The sequence below is a fragment of the Panthera uncia genome, assembly GCF_023721935.1.
Source record: "Panthera uncia isolate 11264 chromosome A1 unlocalized genomic scaffold, Puncia_PCG_1.0 HiC_scaffold_16, whole genome shotgun sequence".
NCBI lineage: Eukaryota > Metazoa > Chordata > Mammalia > Carnivora > Felidae > Panthera > Panthera uncia.
This window is the reverse complement of record NW_026057576.1, coordinates 1,438,354-1,449,722: the sequence shown is the minus strand read 5'-3', so window position 1 is coordinate 1,449,722 and position 11,369 is coordinate 1,438,354. Positions and strand designations below refer to the sequence as shown.

Below are 11,369 nucleotides of genomic sequence, written 5' to 3'. Positions count from 1 at the left end.
CCCCTCTGCATCAGCACTCCTGTATCCCTTGGGTAAATTCCTAGCAGTGCTATTGCTAGGTCATAAGGTAGATCTATTTTTAATTTTTTGAGGACCCTCCACACTGTTTTCCAGAGCGGCTGCACCACTTTGCATTCCCACTAGCAGTGCAAGAGGGTTCCCGTTTCTCTACATCCTCGCCAGCATCTGTAGTCTCCTGATTTGTTCATTTTAGCCACTCTGACTGGCGTGAGGTGGTATCTCAGTGTGGTTTTGATTTCACATCTTCTTTATCCATTCATCCATCGATGGACATTTGGGCTCTTTCCATACTTTGGCTATTGTTGATAGTGCTGTTATAAACATGGGGGTGCCTGTGTCCCTTCGAAACAGCACACCTGTATCCCGTGGATAAATGCCTAGTAGTGCAATTGCTGGGTCGTAGGGTAGTTCTATTTTTAGTTTTTTGAGGAATGTCCATACTGTTTTCCAGAGTGGCTGCACCAGCTTCCATTCCCAAGTTTGATAAGTTCTTTATAGATTTTGGATACTAACCCTTTATCTGATATGTTGTTTGCAAATATCTTCTCCCATTCCATCGGTTGCCTTTTAGTTTTGCTGATTGTTTCCTTCACTGTGCAGAAGCTTTTTATCTTGATGATGTCCCAATAGTTCATTTTTGGTTTTGTTTCCCTTGCCTCTGGAGATGTGTCAAGTAAGAAGTTGCTGTGGCCAATGTCAAAGAGGTTTTTGCCTGCTTTCTCCTCGAGGATTCTGATGGCTTCCTGTCTTACATTTAGGTCTTTATCCATTTTGAGTTTATTTTTATGTATGGTGTAAGAAAGTGGTCCAAGTTCATTCTTCTGCATGTTGCTGTCCAGTTTTCACCATTTGCTGAGGAGACTGTCTTCATTCCATTGACTATTCTTTGCTGCTTTGTCAAAGTTTAGTTGGCCATATGCTTGTGGGTCCATTTCTGGGTTCTCTATTCTGTTCCATTGATCTGTGTGTCTGTTTTTGTGCCAGTACCATACTGTCTTGATGATTACAGCTTTGTAATACAGTTTGAAGTCTGGGATTGTGATGCTTCCAGCTTTGGTTTTCTTTTTCAGGATTGCTTTGGCTATTCGGGGTCTTTTCTGGTTCCATACAAATTTTAGGACTGTTTGTTTAGTTCTATGAAGACTACTGGTGTTATTTTGGTAGGGATTGCAAGAGTGGATTTCTTGTTACCTATAGCCCTATGGTTCTCCTGGAATTAAGCCCTTTGATTGTCAAGATCAAACACTTTGGGGGGCTTGTTTCTCTGGTGTAGTTGTTTAGGGTTGGGGTGCCTAATGTGGGACACAAATCCCTTGGTCATTGGGAACAAAATCTGTATTATGATGAGACTATGGGTGTAACAGAATAAATGTCTACCTGCGGTAGTTTTTTTGAAGGACTAATTCGGAATTATGAGTTGAGAAGCTTTTAAGCATATCAGAATAGACAGAATGGTAGGGACCCATTGCATGGTCCTCAGGTGTCTAGGAGTTCAGAAAAAGTTAATAGGATGTCACAGGCTGTAAGGGCAGGAAGCTAATTGTATTTGGGTCCAAGGTAAAGTCGTACTGGGAACTAGAGAGCTGGCAGAACTCTCATTCTGGGCTGTGCAGTCTGATCTCCACCGTCCATGATCTCTGATCAGTCACGTTAGCCTGCTGTGTAGATTCCCTCCACCTGCACCTGCTCACGTCCCCCGTCTCCTCTGCTTCTTTTTCTTGCACACTGCTGCCAACCCCAGTGTTACAATCTTTCAGCTTTAGGACCTGTTACTTATAGTTTCTATATTTTAGGTCCAATTTTCAGGAGAGGAAATCTGATCGGATTAAGTCCTCTGTGCAGGTGATACTACTGACAGCATAGGGTGCTGGTAGGCTAGTTGATTGGCTGCTTCGGGTCAGATGTCCATGTCACGTCCAATCATGAACGAGTGTGCGTGAAGGAGCAGGGGTGCCAGCAGGCTCCCGGGAGTTGACTTCCTGCTCTTGGTGCTTCCTCTGGAGGACTATGGACAATACAGGCCAGGAAACTATTATAATAAGGAGAAATTGGCGTGGGCTTACTATCTACTGTATGGAATATAATTTTTCCCCCAATTTTATGAAAATTCTCAAATACACAGAAAAGTAGAAATTATGGAAAAAAGGATACACTGATAACCACTTTTCTATTCAACAAATGTTTAAAAGTTTCCTGTAGTTGCTTCATCTGTATATTTTATTTAGCCAATGCTGAATATTAGAGAGTTAACGTTTACTTTTTTGCTAATATAAAATTTTTTTAATGTTTATACATTTCTGAGAGAGAGAGACAGAGTGTGAGTGGGGGAGGGGCAGAGAGAGAGAGGGAGACACAGAATCTGAAGCAGGCTCCGGGCTCCGAGCTGTCGGCACAGAGCCTGACAGGGGGCTGGAACCCATGAACCGTGAGATCATGACCTGAGTCAAAGTCAGATGCTCAACTGACTGAGCCACCCAGGCGCCGTACTTTTTTGCTGATATAAATTCTACTTTAAATGAGTGTGTGTGTGTTGACCACATTAACATAACCTAAGATAAATTCTGGAAGTAAAATTCCCGGCTCAAATACTAGAAACACCCAATTTTGATACAGGCTGTGAGAGTGCCTCCAGATGCTTTGCACCAGTTTTTTTTTCCCCCTCAGTGGTTTGTGATTGTCCATTTCCCCATAACTTCACCAGCACTAAGCACGGTCGGTTTTTTAAATTTCTGCCATTCTGGTATATATTTTATTTGCTATTGTGGGAGTAAAGTACTAGAAAATGTTTTCAAGTTAGCTTGTACACATACTTTATATAGCTTTCCCCTCCTCTTGTGTTTGGTGTGTTTATCTCTTACTGCTGGGCTTATAGGAACTTTTGTATATTTATTTGTTATAAATATTGCTTCTTTTTGGACATTTGTATTATGTTGAGGGCTTTTTTTGGGGGGGTCATAAACAGAGTTATTAAGATCAGTTAATGTTTATTTGGCAACCAAATCCTCCATGAGGACCATGGTGGCTTAGATTATTGTAAAAATGTCTTTTTTTTCCCTTTATTTTGAGGGAAAGCGTGCACAAGCAGGGTAGGGACAGAGAGAGGAGAGAGAGAGAGAGGAGAGAGAGGAGAGAGAGAGAGAGAGAGAGAGAATCCCAAGCAGGCTCCGTAGTGTCAGAGCAAGCCCTACGTGGGGCTCGAACTCTGAACTGTGATGTCATGACTTGAGCCGAAGTCAAGCGTTGGGCACCACCCAGGTGCCCCATAGAGACGGTTTTGATAGAAAGGTTGAAAGCTGCTTACTGCTCCGGAGCGAATGCTGCCCCAGCCCCGAGTGCATTTGGAGAGGAAGCAGCCCTCTGGGGCACGTGACCTCTCGAGGACTGTGGTGGTTTCGTAGTTGGGGGTGGAACTGGGTGTCCAGACACCAAGCAGCTGCTGAGATAAATGACTGAATTGTGATACCAGGCAATCGTTGAAGCCACTGTGTGCCACAAGTGCAAGCCACGTATGTAATGCCATTTTCCAGGAGCTACATTGAGAAAAAGGTGAAATGAATTTCAGTCTGTCTTATTTAAGGTATTTTTCTAAGCGCTGATGTTTCAACAAGTAATTGGTACAAAGTATTACTGGTGAGAGCGTTTACGTTCTTTCCTGGGAGGCACAGACTTCAAAACCCAGCGTGTCTTCTCTGCCGGCAGCGCGGCCCCCGTGGCCCCGGCCGCTTTCCCGGCCCGCGTGGCCGGGGCGGGTTGCGGCCGCGGTGGGACCTGGGGGAGTGGAGACAGCCCGGCTCCAGAAGGCTCCAGAAGGTTCCTTCCGCCCCTTTTTTGCGCCTCACCTGCCGCGCCGGCTCGTCCGGGAGGCGCTTCCAACTCCGTCTGGAAAAGGCGAGTCGGGTTGTGCGGGCGGGTTCGCTTCGTGAGATGCGTCTTGTGTGCTCGTCCGCGGAAGGTCTTTTCCGTAAGGGCAGCCGGAGGGCTTCGGCCTTGGGTCGGAAGCCGGCCGGCAGCCCTCGTCCTCGCGCCTGCGCGCTGCACGGCCTTCGAGCCTCGCCGAGGCCTGAGCTCCTTGGCGTCCGCGCCCGTCCTCTCCTCCCGGCCGAATTCGCCGCGTGCGGGCGCAGGACGCGGGGGCCTTAGCCGAGGGAGGGGTCTGCGGCCGACGCGGCCCGGAGGCCCCGTGGAGCTCCCACCCCCGCGGGCGGCAGCCCGGCCGGCGGGGGGCGAAGGTTTCAGGCGGGCGAGTCGCTCCGGAGGGTTGTGTAGTTTCTCAAACCGCAGAGGGCACAGAAAGAGCGCTCTCGGCCTGAAAAATATGTTTCTGAAGCGTGGCGTACGTGCAGCGAGTGCAGCAGTCATTCGGGCACGGAGTGGACGCGCGCTGTGAACGCTGCCGCGGGAGTATCCCTGCTAGACCTGGGCTGCAAGCAGGCCTTCCTTTCTGGTTGAATAAATCACCGCATACCGCAAACATTGTGATACTGGCAGTGGGACGAGGAGTTTAAGGCCAGTGGCTGGTCCCGTGGGATCATGTGCACGAACGTTACTTGGCCTTTTAACTTCCTGCCTTGCAGCTCTGGAGAGAGCGAGAGAGCGAGAACACGTCTGTAAGGAAGAGAAGGAAGTCTTTTCTGGAGAGCGCGAGCGCGAGCGTGTGTCTGTAAAGAAGAGAAGTCTTTATGCAGGGACGGTCTCCTTCAGACTCTGGCTTGTGGCGGATAATCTCGGGCGACAGCTCTGTTAATAGAACTTCCTGCAAAGAGGGAAATGTTCTACTTACGCCCTTGCTGTCCAGGCCGGTGGCCACTGTCACAGGTGGCTGTTGAATACTTGAGATGTGACCTGATTTTTAAAATTTATTTCAGTTCAATTAATTTAAATAGCAGCATGTGGCTAGAGTCGACCGTATTCGTGCAGGTCTAGAGCATTGAGGGCTTAATAAAACTTTATATATACATAATATGTAAATTTTACATTAGTTATAAAAGATTTTAATATTGCAGAAGAATACGGAGTAAAATCTGTATAATCCTGCGTCCTTTCCAGAAGTTGAGCAGAGGTCGTTTTAGTTGTTTCCGCTGCGTTTTTCAACCAATGCCTTTGCATAATATACCTTGTAACAAGATAGGAGCCCCTCTCAGTCGCCCTTTGTGTGTGTTAAGGGCTCAGCTCAAGTGAGCGTTGCGCGAGGGCTTTGAAGCCTGGATAGCACTTGTGTGGCATTAACAGGATTTTCAGGTCAATTGGAGGCAAGCCGCGCTCTTCCCTTCCATCGCTTGGGCCCAAGCCCCACAGAAGGGGGGCTTTGTGGCTGTGTGGGGCACTCCCTGGACTCAGAGTCGGAACTGTAGATGAGCTGAATTAGGAGGCGGAGCGGGGGGAGACCCAGTAGGGACGATAACGTCTCGGAGCCCATCCTTGGCCTCGACTGTTCTTCTAGCCCCGCTTCCGCCAAGCAGCTCACGTGGGCGCCGCGGTGAAACAACACCACGTCTGAGACCAGCGCGTCCCACTGCGTGTTCTGCCTACTTGCAAGCTAGTAATTCAGCGTGTTGCTCTTTCCTGAACGCTGGCAGAGGACACGAGACTCACGGGTCAGAGACAGAGAGCTTTCTTAATCGTAGCAGGGCAGGCGGTATGAGCTTCCTGCTTACCATTTGTCCCCTTGCCGTGGGGGTGGATGTGCACCTCCCAGGTGCGTGCCTGCACATTCAGTGAGCGTGTTCCAGTGTGGGAACGTGGAGCTTGGGGAAGCCACTGTTTATAGGAAGGGGTAAGCAAGCCTGCTGTTGTCTTCAAGGGACGCATTTTCCTCCCCTTGAGGTGGTGGCTCACCGCGTAGGAACTCCGGAAATGGTTGGGCGAGGAACAGCCAGGCCGTACGTTCTTGGCACGCCTGGCGAGGCTGCAAGTGCTCGCAGAGAAGTGCCCCCACCGCTTCATGCTCTGCTTTGTCCACACGCCCCTTCGGGACCCTCTAAAATGGGAAATACGTTGCTGCTGACATTTGCACCGCATTTTAAAAAGCTTCTCGTTTAGAGGAAACCCAGAGAGGGTTGTTGATTTGTTTTTAAATTGTATAGAGTAGAAATTGTAAGGACAGTTTGTGGACGGGATGCAACTTGCGTTTGACATTCTAAGTGGCATTGGAAGATCTCAAGGCTGGAAGAAAAATGGAGCGTAGTCCAGCTGCCTATCCGATATTTGGTGCTAAGTGATTACCTGCCTCTGTTCAGACACCCTCAGTTCCAAGGCTTTTCCACTTGCTTGATCACTGGGGCTGCCTTTTCCTGAGTAACATTAAGCAAGTGTCAGGATGACCGAAGCGGTGGCAATAGGTACGGTGGCCTCAGAGCTCAGTGCTGGGTTGTCTGCGGGAAATCCCACTCTACAGCATGTAAACATGGTATTTCTTCCAGCCTAATAGTATCCCCAACTTGACCGCATTTCTCCTTTCAGTAACTGCCACATTTTCCCTTAAATCTCAATGAAATCGTCTATTGTGTCTCTAATTCCTTTGTCCCCATCCATATTCTTTATATTATGGAAAAGTTTCAAATCATATTAAAGTTGGGAGAATAGTACAGTGAAAACTTGTGTACCCCTTCTACCCCAGTTTCAACAATTATTAACACAGGGCTAATCTAGTTTCATTTATATTCCCTTCTGTGGATTAATTTGAAACAAATCCCAGACATTGTGTCCTTTCACCTACAGATATGGCAGCGTATATACCTAAAGGATCAGGGCTGCAGTTGACCCTTGAACAATGCAGGGATCAAGGGTGCCAGACTTCCCCACACAGTTGGAAATCCGTGTATAACTTTGATTCCCCCCAAAGCAAAAGCCTTATTGATAATATGAACAGTCAACTGACACATATTTTTTATGTGATACATATTAAATACTGTGTTCTTGCAATAAAGTAAGCTAGAGAAGAGATGCTAAGAAAATCATAAGGAAGAGAAATATATTTACAGTACTGTACTGTAAAAAATCTGCATATGAGTGGACACGCATAGATCAAACCCTTGTTCAGGGGTCAACTGTATTTATTTTTTTAATTATTATTTTTTAATGTTTATTTTTGACAGAGAGAGATAGAGCGTGAGCAGGGGACAGAGAGAGAGGGAGACACAGAATCTGAAGCAGGCTCCAGGCTCTGAGCTGTCAGCACAGAGCCCGACACGGGGCTCAAACTCCTGAGCTGAAGTCGGATGCTTAACTGACTGAGCCACCCAGGCACCCCCAAGGATCAACTGTATTTTAAAAATATAGAACTGTGATACCACCATCATGTATAAAACATTAACAGAATTCCTTGCTATCATCACATAATGTCTTTAGATATCCAGTCAGCATTCAAAATTTACCTGATTACCTAAAAACTTTTTGATACTTGGTTTGAGGGTCCAAGTAAGGCCCACACGTTATATTTATAGTTGATATACCCTTCTTTCAATCTATAGGTTTCTCCATCCCTCTTTTTTTTTTTTTTTTAATTTTCTTGCAGTTTCCTTGTTGAAGAACACAGTCATTTGTCCTGTGAAATTTCCTACATTCTGGATTTTGCTGCATGTATCCATGTGGCATCCTTTAATGTACTTGTTCCCCTGTCCCTCCATTTCTAGAACTGGTAGTTAGATCTAGAGGCTCATTTCTCTTAAACGCAGGCAGGCTTTCTTCCGTACCGGTATGTCAGAACTGCTCTTATCACTGTCCCCACCCCCATTCATCTTGCTAACCCCAGTGGCCAGCCCTCAGTTTCGATGTCACCTGGCACCTAATATATGCTCAAATGCTGGTGGTGGTAGCAGTTAGTATTTTCCCCCATCTTCCTCAAATAAGTAACATCTCTGTTCTTCACATTAAGTGACTTGCCTAAAACAGTGGTCAAATGGGGGTTCATATAGGAGCCTTTTGCCTCACGACACCCTACCACTTTACTACTGTAATTTCTTTTTAATGTTTATCTTTGCGAGAGAGAGAGAGAGAGAGAGAGAGAGACCGAGCATGAGCAGGGGAAGGGCAGAGAGAGAGGGAGACAGAATCCGAAGCAGGCTCCGGGCTCCGAGCTGTCAGCACAGAACCAGACGCGGGGCCGGAACTCACGGACAGCAAGATCACGACCTGAGCCGTGGTCGGATGCTTGACCGACTGAGCCACCCCAGGTGCCCTGCACTACTGTAATGTTCGTTTCAGCGTGTGAACTAATGGTGACTGCCTGACATCTGGCAGTGCGCCAGGCATAATATTAATGCCGACACTGGAGTTGAGAATTCAGGGGCTCCTATACAGAGATACAACATTTTCAATGAATACAGCTATCAAAATGTGTAACTATTCTTAAGTATTTTAGAACAGGGTGCTGTATAATTTTTAAAATTTCATTCTGGGTTGGGGATGAAAAACTGTTCCATTAAGTTAACTGGAAGCCTTTCTTACTTTCTTTCTCTTTAGTGGACTCATCGGGCGAAGCTGGGCTATGTTGTTTGCCAGTGGAGGCTTCAGGGTGAAACTCTATGATATTGAACAACAGCAGGTAACAAATGCCTTGGAAAACATCAGGTACGTTAGCTGGCACCTTCTGGGAGGACTTGGCATGGCTCTTTTGCTCTCAGGAGGTCTTGGTTATCATACACTTGTGATTTTATTCTCCCCTTTGGTGGCGGTTCCAGTGCCTTGGAGCTGGTAAAGAGACCCGCAGTGGCTGAGATGTAAATTAAGACCGAAGAAGGAGCTCAGATGATGAGCAAAGGACCCTTAGGGTTGTAAAGATGTGTGATGGGAGTGGAGTCGGTGAACAGGCATCTGAGGCTTCCAGCCGGAGTGAGTGAGTGAGCTTACCTCGCTGTGTCCCACGGGGCTGGACGTCTGGGTCTCCCTGTGGTCCCCGGGCAGACGGTGGTGGCTCGCAGCACGCGGTAGCCAGAGCTGCGTGGGCATTGCGTTTTAGGAACAGGAGGTCCCGAGGTGTGTTTCGACCTATTGATCTAATGATGCCAGGACTCAAATGAACCGTGATAACTGATAGTTAAAGGCCTCAGAGTAGGTGAACTTACATAGGCTGAGTGCTAAGCTGGGGGGAGGGCTAAGTTTTGGGAATAATCACAGGGGGCAGGATAAAAACAGGAACCAAAGGAAAAAGGCCAAGAATGAGGGAGGTCAAAGATAGAGGCTCCAAACGAATGCAATGTTCCGGAAGATGAAAGGGCCCTAATTCGTGACCTCTTCACCCAACATGACCATCACTGAACACAGTTTTGACCGTCTCACACATGGTGTCGTTCAGGCAGGTATTCTCCTCCTTGGGGGATATCCGCGAACATGCAACCTGAAGTTGTAGTCGTGTAACAAGACTGTGCTTACTTTATAGTTTATTTTTTGAAAAGACTAATATACATGGCTGCTATTTAATATTATTGGTGCCTGATTAGATTGAACTTTTAAAAGCCAGTTTGTAAGAGTTTCCCATCAAAAAAACCAAAATAATTTATTGCTGTTAGTAGTCTTATGAAAGAAAAGCACATCTGAATTCTTGCATATGTAAAACTTAAAAAGTGTACACACGGTCCTTTTCTCAATAGCAGTAGCTTTGTTTTTGTAACCCATCTACACATGACTGAGTTCACTTAAACATGCGGAACTGGTTGTACTTCTTTGGCAGGAAGTAGAGATCTCAGGGTATCTTGTGACTGACTACCTTTTTCTTCTGGAATTATTACTAGCAAATAGTAGCAAGAAAATCAGGTTGAGTGGTGTCATGTTGCCCTCCGAGGGAAGACTACATTTTTCGTCTTATCACCTAAGTAAAGCCAGCTGCTTCCCTTACTTACGCAAGATTTTCAGATGCTCCTTTCCTGGACACAGGGACCAGGTTAAGAGCATTGAGTCCAAACCTTATTTTTGCATATACCTTGGTCAGTAGAAGAGTTGTGAGTTTCAGTGCTTTTTCAGTCAAAAAAGAATTACTGCTGCTGCTTTCGGTAAGTCAACTGTGTCACTCGCACACAGAGACTGTTAGCTCACGTCAACAGCACTGGGTGTCTGGCTGTGGTCCTAGTACGTTCAGGAACCGAGACTAGAACGTCCCTGGCCACGTCTGAGGCACAAGTGTAAGGAGAGCCAACTTGACGCTTTTCGTCAAGAAGTACAAACAATGCGTCTTCCCGATTGGGTTGCGTTGACTGATGGGTCAAAATAGTTTGTGCCCACCATGCCCCCTTTTATGCCACTGGTTTATGTTCTTCATTCATCACACTAGGTTGTGAGCTCCACGGGGACTGAGAGTACGCAGTACACTCACAGTGCCTTCATTATTGAAGTGGTTTGTGATCTCTGCTAGCCATGACGGCCGCAGAAGGAAGCCGCACGCACACCTCTTGACCCCAGAGACGGGCACCAGCTCAGTAATCGTTTTAAGTGAGTCATGGGAGCCTTTTCTAGAGTCTCAGAAGGTACTTCTTGCCGTGTCTTTTGTGCACTCTCTCCCTACCATCTGTCCAACCCTTGCTGTTTGCCTCACTTCCCATGGTCCCATCCTTCCAAACATCGTATAGTGGGAAATACATGGTTGAAATCTTACCACTTCTGCATGAAAATTCTATGTTAGACTTATTAGACACTAATCTTAAACGAGTATAAATTGTACATCTTGATTCTGAAATTGTAAAAATTAACTTAAACTGGTGCAGTTGATTTTTTTTTTTTAATTACAACATTAGAAGATGAAAGGAATTATCACGACTCATGCCATACCAAGAGATCATGGAGAATTAAAAAAAAAATTAAAAAGATGTCACACAAGACTAATTGTTTTCTAAGAGTGGTAAAATGAGAAACTTAAAACTTATTTAAATCTCAAAATAGAAAGGTAGCTTGACCTTAGGAAACCTCGTTAGCTGCTGCTTTACCACTGCTGCTGCTTTACCAAAAGCTTTTTGGTTTCCATTGTATGCCTGATGTTCGGCATGTGTTAGGTCTCAAGAATCTGAGACTGAATGTATTTTAAGAGAAAAACAATAATCAGGTAAAAGTTATAATATGGACTCCTAGATCAGGACATGACTTTCTGAAATTTGGATCCAGCATCATTTCCATGTAGTGACAGGCCATTCTCACCATCACCAGACCAGGGCTACCTGGCATGAGCCATATTGATATCTCAGGGACCACCTCCACTCTGAGGCAGAGGACAAACTGCCTTGTTTTACACGAGTCCCAATCTGAAATCACTATCGTATTTTGATAAACCCTCTCTTTACAATTTCTGTATTGCCGTCTCTTTACTACCTGTAGATGGTCATTCTCGTATGCAAATCCCCCCCAAATGAATCTGCTTTCTACAC

General features: G+C 46.1%; 1 protein-coding gene across 2 annotated transcripts in view; it reads left to right on the top strand.

The window, feature by feature from the left end:
- CRYL1 (crystallin lambda 1) overlaps positions 1-11,369 on the top strand; it is a 131,651-nt gene that overhangs the window by 10,157 nt on the left and 110,125 nt on the right. For both annotated transcript variants that reach the window (XM_049647348.1, XM_049647347.1), the window contains exon 2: positions 8,482-8,589. In XM_049647348.1, the coding sequence (XP_049503305.1) occupies positions 8,482-8,589 (108 nt within the window). The remainder of the gene's footprint in view (positions 1-8,481; positions 8,590-11,369) is intronic.